This window comes from Melanerpes formicivorus, unplaced genomic scaffold (assembly GCF_026170545.1).
Source record: "Melanerpes formicivorus ecotype bairdi unplaced genomic scaffold, bMelFor1.0.p_v2 SCAF_5, whole genome shotgun sequence".
Lineage (NCBI taxonomy): Eukaryota > Metazoa > Chordata > Aves > Piciformes > Picidae > Melanerpes > Melanerpes formicivorus.
In genome coordinates, this window is record NW_027142357.1 from 28,805,175 (window position 1) to 28,821,692 (window position 16,518).

Consider the following 16,518-nt stretch of genomic DNA (forward strand, 5'->3'; position numbering starts at 1 on the left):
TATTGTAGGCAGACAAAGGTTACTTTGGTTGCAGGCAGAAGAATCAGTTGGAGCTAACCTGTGCATATGTTTGAAGAGTACAAATCCTTTTTACAAAACACTTTGCTTACAGAATGAAGAGCTCATACTTTGCCCCTGAAAGCATACTTTGTAGAATGTGTAGTTGGAATAAGTGAGACTGACTAGATGTGAACCTGTTTCTTCCAGATCATATTGCTTTAATTGGTTTTAATTAATTGTTTATATACCTCAAATGGTATCTTTTATGTGCAGGCTGCTTTAATAGTGTTTCCTGAAAAACAGTACATAGATGTGGAGATCTCTCTAAACTTGAGGGAAAACCAAGTCAGGGTGGATAAGATGAATTGTTCTGTGAGCAAGGTTAGTGGGTTAGCAGTCATGGACAAATATTTCCATTTGGAGTCTTCATTATCTCAGAATTCTCCTCTAAGTCAATAAAATACCATTTTAATATACTTGTAAAATAACCTCCAAACCCTGCATTAACCCCCTTGTAATTTCAGAAGTGAAAATTTTCACTAAATGTACTTCACCATTACTTATTTGCTTCTCTTTTTTTCACTTGGACCAAAAATAAAATAATAGCCTGCTTGGAAACCTTTTTTTTAAAGTAAGAGAACTTTTTGCAGAGCTGAAGTTAAGCTCTAGGTGCAAAGAAGACAGTAGTGCAGTGCTAGCTGTTTAGGAGTGTGCCTGCCTGAGTTGCAAAACACCTATTGAGGTGAACTGTAGGAGAAGAGGTTTCAACATTGTCATTAGTGAAGGAGCAGCAAAGCCTCTCATAAATCTGTGAGCAGCAAGGGTGTCTCACCCTTTCCAGGAAAGCCTGAGACCTGTCATGCTGTTCCTCTGCCATCAGAAGTCCAAATTTCTTTGGGCTGGCATGACAGCAGTATCTCCTGGTGGTTGCTGCAGATGAGACCAGTTCTGTAGGATAGCAACAAAAGCATGATGTCAGTAATATAAATTGGGAATATGGTGGTATTTTGGTAAGCAGGAATTAAACCTATGTAATTGCAGGTGTTTTCATAGATTTTCAAACATGGGAATGTGTAAGCAGCTAATGATCATTTTGCAATTAGAAATTATGTGTATGTATCAAGTAATACTGTTAGCCACTAGATGATGGATACTTCTTAAAGTGCACTTAATATACTCATGACAAATTTGTTCTGAAAGGCCGCAGAGAGAGTTGTCAGCCATTGGAATGGGCTGCCCAGGGAGGTGGTGGAGTCACCATCCCTGGAGGTGTTCAAGAGGGGATTGGATGTGGCACTTGGTGCCATGGTCTAGTAGTCATGAGGTGTTGGGTGACAGGTTGGACCTGATGATCTTTGAGGTCTTTTCCAACCTTGTTGATTCTATGATTCTATGATATAGAATAGAATAAACCAGGTTGGAAGAGACCTTCAAGATCATTGCGTCCAACCTATCAACCAATCCAACCCACCTAATCAACTAAACCATGGCACCAAGCACCCCATCAAGTCTCAGCAATGGCTGATAAGAAGTGCACATGACACTCTAGTATTTCAGTTCAGAAGTACTATTGTTTTCTGTCTATCTACTGCACTTTAATGTTAGATGTTTTACTTTTTTTCATATGTTTTTGCATTGCTCTTTATTTTAAGAGGAAATATTGCTTGTCTGTAGGAATAAAGCACATTTCTTTTTATGCTAATCCATTAAGTTTATATTTTTACAACACAAAAACCACCGAAAAAAAAAAAATCACACACAGCGGAAAAAAAGCCAAAACCAAAACAACAAACAAAATCAAAACAAAACCCTCAGAAGCTTTATACCATATTTTTTTATCACTTATAATAGCCCTTCAGTGGCTATGCTGGGATAACAAATATTTTGGGTATTTCACAACAAGTAGAATTGTGACCTTCACTTGCTGTGACAAGCTGCAACATCATCATATAAGTATCAGAGATGGGTTAAACTGAGGTCTGGTGTTTTCCTAGACACTTATCTTCATTTTGCACTGCGAGTAGGACTTTGAGATCAAAACATGCTTCATGTTCAAACTAGTGTTCTCTTACCAAATTTGCTGCTCTGTTGCAGGAGAAATACCTTCCTTGAGGTCATGAAATGATGTGCTGTATTACTAAATTTAAACTGGACAACAAGTTCTAAGCTTTTCTGTTAGGAAATACCTATTCCTATATTAAGAAACAGTGTCAATTGTCAGATTTAGATTGGAGAAAATATGTAGATTTGATATCTACACGTTACTTGAGGAAGTAACACGTTAGCTGTGGTAAATATGAGCCTAAACTTGGGTTCTCTCCTTTCTGCCAGTTAGTGTCATAAGTTCTTATATTGAATTCTGATTTAAATCTACGTGGGGAAAAATGCCAAGAAGCAATTAGTGTTACTATGTCATTTTAAAATTAGTTTTATTTGCTGAAAAATAGTACTGATGACTGGTTTATTATAAAATATACTAGAAACTCCTAATTTAGTAAATATGATGATTGGTTTTGGATTGTGTATTAAAATTGCTTTATGCATTTATGCTTTTGTGTATTTATTACTTTAACATCTTGGGATTTTTCTTAATTTCTTTTTAATTATTGGAAAGTAAATTTTTCAGTTGTGCTCCTATCAAGAAGTATTTTTCTGGTTGTGGTGTTTTGGTGTTTGTTTTGTTTTTTAAACCAAGGTCTTCTTTCAAAGTAATTATAGCAATTCTTAGATCACTTGGTGAAATTTATATGGGACCTGAATTGCGTGCATTCTGTAACTTCAACTTAAATGCACAGAGCTATGGTCATGATTGTCCTGCTGGGATCATTTCATGCATAACTTGTTGACTATTTTATAATATTTTTTTATTATTAGGAAATAATTTTTGACAGTTCACTCGAGTGTAATTTCAGCTGAATAAAAAGTGTTTTGATAATCTGCTTTCAGATATTAACAAATGCCTGTGATTTGCAGAGTTTTCTGATATATTGAAGTTATATTCTTGCAATCTTCTTTTTAACCTTCTAGTTACATACTTCTGTTTTAACGGCTGCAAAAATAAGCTGTTGTATAATCTCTGAAAAATTAGGTCATTTGGGAGCAGAACAGCAGGTTTTTTGTTCTAAAAGTTAAAAAATATCCTATTGCCTACAGTAAACAAGGCAAGATGTAACAAATCCACTGTTGCATCAATAATACTTGGCACCTAGAAGATTATTGCAAGCTTGCTTGGCACCAGGGAAGTAGAAGATCTGGGTAAAAAAAGTGTCAATTGTATCTTTCATTTTTTTGTTTATTCATTCTTCTGACAGCTGTTCTTCCAGAATTTTTCCTCCTCTTTTGTACTTCAGTATGCTATGGCACTAACTTCTTTGGGAAACTCCCCTCAGATTTCACCAAATGTATTTATTGAGTCCTGTCATAATGGCACGTTCTGTTTCAATGACTGTGTTGGCAGAATTTCCAGGTTAGGCCAAAAATTGCTAGGCATCAGCAACTGTAGATTATTTTTATATCATTTTGAGGATAAAATTTGTCCCCATAGTGGAAATTGTTCACTTGTCTCTGAAGAGGAATGTTACTGTTACTCAGTTCATTTGAATTAGTTCATTTAGGGTGAAGTAGTATCTTTGAGAGAAGGCATTTAACACTTCCCAGAGTAATTTGGCTGCTTCAGTTAACTTCAGTTAACGCCATTTAACTCTGGAAACTTTTTCAATATGCTGGTTCATTTAGATTCAGGAGTCCATTTTCATATAAAATAAGAATAACTTAGATCTGTACTTTCAAGGTCAGTGACTCAAACAAGGCTGAAACATTCATTGTCAAATCCTAGTTTGCTTCCCCCTGTCTTTCCCCTTAGTTTTGGGTAATGAATGGCTTTTCAGTAATAGTCATGTAAGTAGCTGAGAGAAGGGAAGAGAAAATCTTACTGTCAGAAAGTGATAGAGGACAAATAATTCCTTGTGTTTCAGAAAGAGAGATGAAACTCATTTAAAAATTATGTACCTTTGCAGTATTTAAACTTTAGGCTGCTAGAGCGCATCATAAAGAGCTCTGCCTGCCCAAAGTCTGTGTTACATACTTGTTCATTAAAAACCATCTGTATTTGTTCTCTGCAGAAACATGATCAGGGACAAGTTCTATTGGATATAGTCTTCAAGCATCTCGATTTGACAGAAAGAGATTACTTTGGTTTACAGTTAGCTGATGAATCTACTGATAACCCTGTAAGTTGACTCTTGTTTTATACATAAGATTTTATAAATCACTATTGCTTGTCACTATGCTCTGTGTCATTGTAAAGAGAAATGAAGTCACTGCAATATTGTGCCACTTCTACAACTGAATCATTTGAGTGGGGTGTTATCACCTTGTGGCTACTATAAAACTGATCTTTTTATACTGAGAAGTTTGCAGTGAAATGTTGAGATTTGTGCTTACAAAACAATACCTTAAAAGGACCTTACTCGTTCTATTGTATCGATTTACTTTATTAGACTATGTGGTCATTGTTAGGTGGAATAAGAAATAGTAGCTTTTTTTGTCTATACTTCTGCTTTCATTAGGACTTAGCAAAAAATTGCCTTTGTTTGTTGTGGGGGTTTTGGGTTTGGTTTGGGGTTTGCTTGTTTTTTTAGTTTGTCCTGTATGGTGTTTTTCTTCCTAGTACCTGGTAGGCCTTTCAGTAGTGCTTCATATAGTCCACTCTCTGACAAGAACTGCCAGTTCTTCACCTTATCTAGAAAAGAAAGGGACTCCTTTGAAAGTCAGTGTTTCTAATAGTTCATGAACTTTAAATGAAAGGAAACTTTGTAGGACTGGACCTTTGTAAATCACTGGTAGAAACTTTTATGTCCAGCTGGAGCGTTTATTGCAATAATGGTTACTGCTATACTGTTGAGATTGTGACTGCTTGTAGAATACTTCTTCAGTACTTTCTTTTATAGATATCAAATGTTTGATTTAACAAAGTATTAATTCTTATAATACAGTTCTTTACCTAATTCCCATTATACACATGTCACAGAGATAGGATCTAAATTTATCTCCCGACTTGTTTGCCAGAAGTAATTTTTGTTCACAAAATGTGCAGAGTGTGATCTGTAGAGATAAGTGACACTGTAGAGTGTTAATCATTCAGTAACTAAGATGAATTTCAGAAGATAAGGCAGCATTCGTTGGTAAGTGTAGATTTCAGCTACTGTTATTTCACCATCAAGAGGATCTGTTCTAAATAGAATACTTTTTTAATCTTACTGAAAGGTTGGGCTTTCTTCTTTTTAATGTAGAAAAGGAAGAAAGAAGTCACAATACAGCTATAATTTTTCTTCTGCCTGAATAGTGAACTAATTCCCCCATTTCTTTCTTCTCTAGAGGAAATTATTCTTAATTATGTTCTTTTTCTAAATGCTGGCAACATGAAGATTATTAATATGAATAAAGCTGTATAATACAGTTGTAGATACCTTTAAAAGCTTTCTTTTGTTACTTTATGGATAGACCTAATAAGACATTGGTAGACTGGCCTCATTTAAGTTTTTCATTCTAAACTTTGTTACCAGGCCAAAAAGATGTAGGTATGCTATACAGAAGGTTGAATTATTTTTCAGCTTTAGAAATATCTCTTAATATTTTAGTCAACATTCAGAAATCTCTAGTCTTTCTCATTTATCTTGCTTTTCAAAGCTTAAGCCTCTAAGCTCTATTTTTTTTTTCTTCCAGTTTATCTATCGGGAAACAGCTGAACACAACACTGTAATAGAAGGATCTGTTTAAGAGTTAGCCTGAAGGAGAAATAACTTCACAGCTATTTGATATAAGCACATACTTTAAAGATTTAGTATTTTTTTGACTCCTAAATATTTTGACTTTTCAGTACCTATCTAGTTGTAATGAAAACATTGTATCAGATCTAAATAGAAATATTACCTATCTGTTACCAGTATTAGTCAGGTAAGTTTAAGAATGTATGGGTTTGACTAATTTCAGCCTTTGATACCAGTTTATTTTTGCACTCAGTTCAGTTGGACAAAGAACCCAAATTAGATTGACAAATACTGTTGTTAACTTGTGAAACAGCATGAAAGAAAATTCCTAAGGTGTGGTCATTGCAGCAGGAGATAAAGGTGATCGGGAAAAGGGGATTCTGCTAGTGGAATGCCAAACCTCTGTCGTTTTGACTAAACACAAATTGCACAAACTGCAAAAGCATTAGGATTTTGTATACTATCAGGGTTGCTGTAAAAGTCAATGCAAGAAAGCACTGATGCAATGTGCAGCTGGAGTTGTATATGTATTTGGATGGGGTCTTGGGCTGTTGGTGTCTGGAGTGGTATGAGGGAACTGGTGCATAGTGGGTGTGAGGGTGCAGTGAATACTGTCATTGTGAGTGTTGGAGCACCTTTGGCAGGAGGCTGTGGTCATTGCTGAGGAAAGAGAGAGTGCAGAAATGACTCTCCAGGAGATCCTCATGTGTACCCCTGGCTGAAGACTTCTTCCTTATGCCTTTACATTTTGTCTGAAAAGTTAGCCAATCCTGTGTGAGGATTGACTTTTTTTTACACACTCACACTCTTGAAAATGTATTGCACTCTCTTCAATTCTTCTTAAGTCATCCACTACAAGGATACAGTTTTTGGATGTAGTCATTGTTTGCTTTTCCTAATGAATAAAATGACTCAACTAATTTCAGATCCGTAGTGTATGTCAGATAGCTTAGGTGCCTCTGTGTTTGCTTCCTCTTTTCTCACATGCTAAAAATAAAAGGCCCTGTGATAAATGTGAGGTAGTTACATGCCATACAGGTTAGATCAATGCCACTTCATAGGAACTGTGGCCATGTAACAGTTTCATGAGGCTCGTGGGCTTCCATTGAAAGGCAGAATGAGAAACTGAATGGTATTTATGGCAAAGTTAGACTTACAAGTTGACTGAGCTAAACTGTTGTGTAGAATCTTCAGGATTGCTTGTGTGGAGTGGTTTAAACAACTTGTAGGGCTTGGCAACGAACCATACTTCCATCTGAAATTTTCAATGTTGACTTTTATAATGATCTGTCTGTACTTCCCCACAACATCATCTCTCATAAATCCCTATCAAGACTGGATACTGCAGTGAAATCATTCTGTAGTACAGAATCCAGCAGGGTGAGTGTGGAGCCTCTGGCTTCTGAAGTCTCAGCAATTTACCAGAGATGGTACTTGGGCTGACAATTTGAGGAGAATCTTTGAGCCAGTGGGATCACTCCTTGGATGTGTCAGACCTGCAAAATGCAGTCAAAAGTACTGGAGCTAGTTTAATCAAATTAACTTCTGAATTGGCTTAGTAAGGCTGCTTATAGCTCTTTGCTGCCACAGCTAGTTCAGTTTAGACAATCTGTTTAAAGAGCAGACAAAGGTCATTAAATGCACCGTAAATGTGTTCTAACCTTCTTCAGGCTCATGTGACATTCCTAGATCCAAGTCATAGTTGAATTATTTCTGTAAGAGACAGATATCTGGGCAATGGGGATTAATCCCAGGGAAAGAACAAGAAAAACTGATGTTGACAAAGTTGGTTCCTTTGAGAATCAGTAGCAGGACTTGATATGCCAGTAAGACCAGGTAAACAGTCATAGAGAAGCAACAGTTTCTTAAGTATATATAAGGCCATAATTGATACTTTCTTTGTTTCTCTAAAGTTAGTGTTATAATTTGTCTCTTTCCAGAGGTGGTTAGATGCAAACAAGCCTATCAGGAAACAATTAAAAAGTGAGTACATGGATGTATTTGGCCAATTCATCTATCAATATTAATGCTGTTTTTCCAGGGTACCCTCATTAATTAGAAATAACTTTCCTTGACTGTAGGAGGATCTCCTCACAGCTTGAACTTCAGAGTTAAGTTTTTTGTAAGTGACCCCAACAAGCTCCAGGAAGAGTACACAAGGTAGGTCCAGTTAATTTATCAATAAAATACTATTCCAGAAGGCTTATGTTGAAGGGGCAAAACAGTAATTTTGGGGTTTTAAAGTATAACATGGAAATGTAAATAATTGTTGTCATATGTTCAAGCTTCTAATTTTTGCCTGTTACAGATATGAACTATGCAGTTGCACCAAATCAATATAGTAAAAATGCCCCAGTGAATATATTTACAAATGTATATCCCTGGAGGTGTTTAAGCCCAGGCTGGATGAGGCTCTGGCCAGCCTGCTCTAGTGTGGGGTGTCCCTGACCATGGCAGGGGGGTTGGAACTACATGATCCTTGTTGGTCCTTTCCAACCCTGACTGATACTGATACTGTGCAAAGTGAAGTAACTCCATGGAGAAAATACTACAAAGTAGAAACAGAAAAGGAAGAATTGAGATGAGAGGAAAAACTTAATTCCACTATTCACCAATGAGTACAAATTTAATTTTATCCTTACTTGTGTTCTTCTTTGTGATTAAAAAATTCCTTTCTGCCTTTTTTTTTTGTTGTTGTCGATTTTCCATGCCTCCTCCCAACCCCCCTCCATTTTCTGCTTGGCGCTAATAAAATTAATCTGTATGGTTGTATTCCTAGCTTGAAGCATATAAGCTTGTTTTGATAGCAGTGTGCTAGAAATCTGTTGAAGAAAACGCTCAGTGTGACTCAAGATAGGAGGATTATGAGTTGTGATTAGTCCCTGAAGAAATACTTCAAATTGTCAGTATTCTTAATTAGTTCTGGTCCTCTGCATGAGTGACATGATTTCACAGATTGGAGTTTTTGGATGTTAGCCATTTTGAAGACAGGTCAGCTCTGTTAAAAAAACACACACCAATATTTAAATTATTAAAGATATCTTTAGAAACTTAAGTACCAAAACTGTCACCATTTGAGTCCACATTTGTTTATCATTTCTTCTGATTTGTCATATTTTGGGGACTTTATCACAAATATCTACACAGGCAGGATTTACTAAAATGAGTCTCAGAGATCTTGGATCAAATTTTGGTTTATTGTAATATTTACTCTCAGAAAATGTGGCAATTCACTATATCAGAATGAGGAAAGATGTGTTACTTGAATTGAAGGACAACATGTGATATTCCTGAGGAGACAGAAAAAAACCCAATAAATGTTAATCAATATGAAGTAAACAGTAAAGAAAAGAGACTGTTTAAATATTATGCTGCAAATAAAAAGCTATAAATACAGTATCCTTTCAGATCTAAGAGACATAATGTACGATTGCTGGCTGTATCTAGGTCAGCGCTGCCTTTTTTGCTAATAGACCTAATTGCCTCTGAGAAAACTTGCTTGTATTTGGAATTATTATAAAGAGAGACTTAGTGTCTGTGGGGTAATTTGGAGTGTGCAGTTAAGATGCTGTGTCACAAATAGGGGCTCCTTTTGTGTAATCAGTATCCCCCTCTTTAAAATGAAACAAACAAAAACCCAAACCCACAAACCACAACAAAACACAAAAGAAACACAGCATCAGCTAATGACAATTCCAGCTTAGGCTGAGACTTTTCAAAGATGCTCAGTTCTTAAAAATTTCATGAAAATAGAGAAATTAATCAGTATATGAGGCGATACAAATAGACAGCAGGGAATGCTATAGTGCAAGCTTTTGTCTCATTAGACCTCAATGAATTTGTGTGAGGGAGGCAGGTTATAAATTCCCCAGGTCGGTAAAGGCCAGTGGGAGCTCACCTTGTGTTGGAGAGTTCAGTTTTAGAAACTTGTCTTGTTAGGAAATGAAGCTTCATTATTTCTGCTCCTGGCAGAAAGACTTGCTTATTAACATTGACTCCAGTTACCAATACTCTTTTCTAGGTATACCTCTGTAAGGAGGATTAAAAAATAGCGCAGTGCCAGCTTCATTGTGTTAACTGGATTTGTTGTGTGGCCTTTTTCAGATCTACATGGCTAAAGTTTCCATTGATTTCCCATTTTGCTCTGTAATATACAAGGCTTCAGTATTCAAACTGGGCTGATTAGCTAACACACCATTAACTTCACTCCTGAAAACAGTGGATGGAAAATGAACTCTACTTGGTGGTCCTTAATCCTGAGGTCCCATGTACCACAGAATATTTCTATCAAAGCATGACACAAAGAAAAAAGAAAAGTTGCAGCTAGGTGCATACACAGAATTTTATCCTACATTTATTAGCCATAAATGTTACCAAAACAAAATAAGAAAAATTCAGTTGTTCAGTATATTTGTGAAGAGAAACTCAGTCTAAGCATGTGAAGTATATCCCTTTAATATATAAATTTGACTTGTGAATTACTGCCTTTTTTTAACAGGTAAATTTGCTTTATATATCTCCCATTTGGCTTCAATATGCATTTTACAGGCGAAAACATATATGTATTTTAGGGTCTCTAAAGCCTAGCTGATATCTCAGTTTTAATTTCTTAAGGTTAATACCTTAAACTCAGCTTACTGCAGCCCTGGTCAGTTAAAGAAACTCTAGGCAGTTCTGTAGGAGTTGACCTTTGTCAGTTTGCAAGGGTTTTTCCTCATTTTCTTTTAAACAGGGAGTATTTTACCTTTCCACTGTATTTAGCTTGTAAATGACTGGATTTCTCTGTGTGTGTTTATAAATGCTTGTGGAAGTCTTTAAAGCAGTAGTTAATCTACTTTATGAAGACTGTACAATTACCAGAAGTTGTGATATGTGAAGTATGTGATTTTTTTTTTTTTTTCCCCTCAAAATTTCTTATTTCAAGTTAATAGTGGGAAATATTCATAGTTTAATTTTAATCAAACTGGAGCAAGATGTTTTTTATATGTAATTTCAATGAGAGTTTGTTATGAACAGGTAATATGGCTTACTCCTTGCTTTTGAAACAGAGCTACAAAAAGGAAATCAGATTATTATTATTTTTTTTTTTTGGTAAGAATAATAATGTAGAAGGTCCCAAACCAGAAGAAATTTTGTAAGTAACCAGTCATGATGTTTAAACTTTCCACTTGATGAAAGTTTTGGGGTTTTTAAAATACTGCATTAGAGTCTGAAATCTACAGCTGCTTTTACGCTGTTACAAGGAGCTTTTGCTAGGAGTTTAAGCTTATTGCTAACATCCTGCTGTCTCAGTGAGTCTTGCTACCCCATTTCAGTTTTTGTGTCAGGGAGGTTTAAAGCAGGTGTGATTTGCCATTTAATGTGAACATTTATACTTTGAAATGATCCAAAACCATTGAGTAAAATATAAAGGAACTAAACTGAATGAACAAAAGACTAATTCTGGGATGTTAGCAAAATATTTGGATTTTGTTGGAGAAACAAAGGAAGTAATTTAGAGGGAAATCTGTTTGCATTCTCAAGTTTGTTGGGAGCTGTAAGTGTTTTTGCTGCCACTGTTTGGTAGAAAATAGTTCCTGTTTTAGTTCCTTTGCTGTTTTGTCTCCTTCCTGCCTTGAAAAAAGTGGACATGGGAAGACTACATGAGTTTCTAAACCTAGTTTTTCCTCGCATCATAATTACAGGGAAATTCAGAAGTTCGAACAAAGTCAGGTGGAAGGCATTTGACATAACAGAATCCACACTTTCAAGAACTCCAAAATTATTTTAATTTAAATGAATTAATGGGATTGTTTAGCCTGGAGAAGAGGAAGTTCAGGGGAGACCTTATTGTTGTCTACAGCTACCTGAAGAGAGATTGTAGCCAGGAGGGGGTTGGTCTCTTCTCCCAGGCAACCAGCACCAGAAGTAGAGGACACAGGGGAGATTTAGGCTCAAGGTGAGGAGAAAGTTCTTCACAGAGAGAGTTGTTAGCCATTGGAATGGGCTGCCCAGGGAGGTTGTGGAGTCACCATCCCTGGAGGTGTTCAAAAGGAGACTGGACGTGGCACTTGGTGCCATGGTTTAGTAGTCATGACGTGTTCAGTGACAGGGTTGGACTTGATGGTCTTTTAGGTCTTTTCCAACCTTACTGATTCTATGAAAACAAAGTAATGTCAAATACTCATTGAGAATAAATACATTTTATCTACCTAGAGAAATAATCATTCTTATTGAGGTACCTCCATGCACACATGCAAATTTTGACTTCTGGCTGCTATGTTCAGTAGTTTAGTTGTTCATACTCATTCTTTGTGAAAGACACTTTTTAAAACTTTTAAGTTCAGCATAAAGAATGGAAAATGAATCAGGCAGAATGTGAAATGTACAGACTTCTGGTGATTTACAATGTATCACTTCATAGCCTGTAACTATTTCAATTTGCAAAATTGTTATGTTAGTTTATTAATTGCAGTTTAATTCCTTTCTCATAGGAGCTTAAGAAATAGCATGCGAAATGTGAAATTTCAGTTTTGCACTAATTGAAAGCAAACTGCATTAAACCATAATATAATAATTACAGTGATTTTTGTTTGTTTCTTTCTTTCTTTAAATAAGGTACCAGTATTTTTTGCAAATTAAACAGGACATTCTTACTGGAAGGTAAGACCTTTTTTTTTTTTACACCTATGTTAAACATTAAGTGTAACTTTGAGAGGAAAGTTAATAGTGAGGAATTTTACCTGTGAAAATGTAATAAAAATAAGTATTTGTGCAAGTAGAAGTGTTTGTAATAATTATCTGTCCTCTTTGTTCACATGAAAAGCTAGGCTTTTCAAAATAACCAGATGTCATATGAAATATGTAATTTTATTTATTTCTCATTTTAAAACCAAACCAAAACAGATTGCCCTGTCCTTATAATACTGCTGCTCTTCTGGCTTCCTATGCTGTTCAATGTAAGTATAATTAGTATTCCTGTACATGTTAGTACTGAAATACATCGTAAGTAGTATTGATTAGCTTCTAAAGACTGTTGTTTGTGTAGTATTGCATTGTGATGTTTGTGGATGTGCTGCTACATTTCTCATGATTAAGGAAATATGGTTGGTTGTTTTTTTCTCCCCCAGCACGTTTTGCTGAGTTGGATACGGAAAAAATTACTGGTAATGCTCTTTGTTTTCCTTCTTTAAACCCATTCGATTCAAAAACCCCAAAACAACCTTTGTGTATTTTTCTGTATCATGAAGTGTGGGGTTGTTTGGTTTGTTTTTTTTCCTTCTTGAGAATGATACTAAATCCTTTTTTAAACACTAAGCATTTTTAACATACGTCCAAATGGATGTGGACAATGGAATTCTGGTTGTATCCGGACAAAAAGTTCAATACCCATGTTGTCAGTTTTAAGTAGATAAGTCTTGAAGACTGAGATTTAGTCCTCTTCCTCTCTTCGTTTTCCTTCATAAACTTAAATAGTTCAGTGATAAATGAACCAGCCAACCAACCACAGGCAGTTAGTTCTTGAAATTAATGATTGCCATAAATTCAATTTTATAAGGAATCCTGATATATTCATCTACATTCATGTGTTTTCTTCCTGTTATTAAAGACACTCATCTCTGTAATATAGTAGTCCTTATATTTTGTTTGTACACAAAAAGTAGTGTCCACGTTAATTGTTTCAGGGGAAAAAACTTACAGTAATGTCAATGCAATGTTTTATGCGTAATTTTGGTAAGTGGCCAACTTTTCCCAGGTCAATCAATAGGGCAATTTTTCTTAAAATTCTCAAACTGCAACTATTTGAAAAACAGTATGTGCCATGAGTCCTGCCATGCCATAGGGCTTTCCCTTAGAAGACATGAATTTTTGATAATGAAGCAAGCACTATGAAAAGTTTATAACATTGGTAAGCTTTTTAGAATGCAACATGGTTTTGTTTCGTTTCCCCGAATGTTGCAGAAGTGGCAGGTATGCTTAGTGCATTGTGGTTACATTCATTTATGTGATTCCACTTCCTTTAAGTTCTCTAGTGAGCAAACATCTCTCTAATGATTTTCCATGCATCTCTATTACTAAGCTCTCTCTGAGTTTTGCTCTTGGGATTCTTTATTAATATAGGTGAAGAGCAGATGCAGATCTCAGTGCTGGATTCTCTGTAGTGGATGTCACCAAGGCATGCACTCTGTTATACAACTTGGTTCCACTTCCCAATTTTTCAATTGTTTTGAAGGAGATCTGTTTCTGGCAATACATGTGCGCTGAACTTCTTTTTGTACCTTCTCTTACCTTGCTTGTCCTCCTTTTCCATGGGAACCTTCAGCCTTCTCGTCAGTTCCTCCATGCCCCATAAAAGTGTCAGTAGGCTTGCCCAGGACCCCACGTTGTGCTGTGTTGCTGTGAGCTTTCCTGGTTTCATGTTATGTTACTTACCTAGCACTCTACATCTATTACATGGATTGCAGATAATCAACACTGAACTATTTTTTTTTCTTATGGTTAGCCTCAAAGGCTGTATTTATAGCAAACATTGTTTGTATGTGTTTCATGCTGACAATGGGATTTTGATTTATTTATTATAATTTTAAGAAAGTGTTAGAGACTATGTAAATGCTCTTGTTAGTAGTTTGAACTAAAGCAGTTTCAATGTAGGTATATGTTTGTGTGCCCTTTTTTTTCCATTCATACAATAGAATGTGCAAAAAAATATTTTTTCTAATGCTTCTGAATATATATTGGTATAGAATGGGTTGGTGTTATTTTCACAGATCTTAATGAGTAGCAGCTGTATGATTAAAAATATACATGTTGTCTAATTACATAAAAGCAAGCAAAGGTAAAATAAAACCAGGAAAAAAAGAATCCAATAAAATATCTTCAAGTGTGTTGTTTGGTGGTAGTCATTATAACAGTGTTTATGAATTAATTTGTGGTTTGAAATTAAACACTTCATCAGCTTCCTTCCTAAGTGCCTACTCAAAGCTCTCTTTAAATGATCTCCGTGGTATTCACGGAGATGTTACTGTTTATTCACGAGGGAATATATATTTCACAAGGGAAAAAGGGAGTTCAAATGTCTTCTCTATTTTTCTTTGCTATAGATCATAAAGTATATGGGAGCAGACTCTTAGGGATTTGGGGGCATTGCACAGTGCCTAGTACATCAGTGATAAACAATAACCTCTCTTTTTAATATTTTAGCCGAGCTGGGAGACTACAACCATTCAGAAAACTTGCCAGGCTACCTCTCAGACTATTCTTTCATCCCTAGCCAGCCTCAAGACTTTGAAAAAGAAATAGCAAAATTACATCAGCAGCACATGTAAGGATTTACAGCAGAAGATATTGACTGAGTTTGTCAAATCCTGACTGCTGGTGCTGTGCTATTTTATAGAAAATGATGATTTGTCTTAAAGGTTTCTGGGATTTGGGGGTTTCGTTGTTTGGTTTGTTGGTTTTGGTTTGGGTTTTTTGGTAGTTTTTAAGAGTATGCTTATTGTGATTTTTGTTACTGTTTTTTTTTTAGATTGTATGTATTATAAGTACTACTGATACTCTGCACAGATAAAATATCTATGACAGAATGATAGGGAAAATCAGTGAAGAAAAAGAACATGTTAAAGATACACTGCAAACAGTATTTCTGTGTGCTGCATAGGTTGTTAACTTAGCAGGTTTTCAGGTCTTTAGAATGCTCTGCATAAAAGCTTTGTTCAGTGGTGTTCTCACCAGTAAACACAGGAGTTACTTTAGAAGTAACAAAGTCCTTTTCTTCAGTATCTGCTCTTTCCTGTGTTCAAGTCTGTGACCTTTAACTAAAGAGGAAAGGGCGATGAAGCAATGAAACATATATTTTTCTTTTTCTTTTGTTATTCCTCCCACCATTGTGTAACTTTACTGAAAAAGTATCCTAATGTTTCCTTGGTATTTTAGAACTTAAGTGCTTTCTGTTACAATTAAATTTAACAAAATGTAAGCTATGTTTCCAAAAGCATTTGCTGAATTGGGGCAGGTTGTTGGCTTTAGAAACTACCGGATGTTACATTACACTTCAGTCAGTAGCTTAGCAAATTCTGTTAGGTACGGTAAAGAAGTTAAAATGAATTAATGGTAATTTAAGCCTTATATGTGAGCCTTGTGGAGAAATTGCTGCTATCAATACAAAACAAATGCAAAAGCAATACCTGGATTTTAGAGCTCTACAGACATGTCAATTATGATAGTGCCTTAGAAGTAAACCGGTGTGCGTTTCCAAGCTGTGTCATGAGCACTTGACAAGACTTTGTCTGTGGAACCGCAAGGCTTTTTGTGTTAAAATTGAAATGTGTTGATGGTGAGAAAGGAAATTCAGATTTCAGTGTGGGGGTAGAAGTAGTAAAGCAAAAGCAGATTTTATTTGCATTCACCGGGGAGCCTGATACAGGGACTGTGTTAGAATGTTTCTGATTTAGCTTCTTTCTTGCAGAGGGCTGTCTCCTGCAGAAGCAGAGTTCAATTATCTCAATACAGCACGTACCTTAGAACTTTATGGAGTTGAATTGCACTATGCAAGGGTAAGTTTGGATAAACTAATCTTGTAGTGTAAAAAATGATTCCTCTGAGATTTGTGGAAAAATAAATATTTATTTTTAGTGAACCTTCCTGGCTGCTGCTTACAAAAAAAAACCAACCAAAACCAACAGTATTATTCTCACTAGTTGCCTAACTGCAATTTAGCAAGTTCAGTAGCCACTATTTCACTCTAGTTTCTTTGCTTAAGTTTGGGCTTAGT

The 16,518-nt window shown here is 35.7% G+C and overlaps 1 protein-coding gene across 5 annotated transcripts in view; it reads left to right on the forward strand.

Moving 5' to 3' along the window:
- The window catches only part of PTPN4 (protein tyrosine phosphatase non-receptor type 4), a 127,718-nt gene that overhangs the window by 56,018 nt on the left and 55,182 nt on the right, over positions 1 to 16,518 (forward strand). For 4 of the 5 annotated variants that reach the window (XR_010987407.1, XM_068138957.1, XM_068138956.1 and 1 more), the window contains exons 3-10: positions 4,122 to 4,229; positions 7,709 to 7,751; positions 7,850 to 7,928; positions 12,366 to 12,410; positions 12,654 to 12,706; positions 12,878 to 12,913; positions 14,949 to 15,069; positions 16,213 to 16,300. Coding sequence is in view for 4 of the 5 variants with exons in the window: in XM_068138957.1 (XP_067995058.1) it covers positions 4,122 to 4,229; positions 7,709 to 7,751; positions 7,850 to 7,928; positions 12,366 to 12,410; positions 12,654 to 12,706; positions 12,878 to 12,913; positions 14,949 to 15,069; positions 16,213 to 16,300 (573 nt within the window). In the remaining variant the exon portion in view is untranslated. The remainder of the gene's footprint in view (positions 1 to 4,121; positions 4,230 to 7,708; positions 7,752 to 7,849; positions 7,929 to 12,365; positions 12,411 to 12,653; positions 12,707 to 12,877; positions 12,914 to 14,948; positions 15,070 to 16,212; positions 16,301 to 16,518) is intronic. The other variant, XM_068138958.1, reaches the window with a different exon arrangement.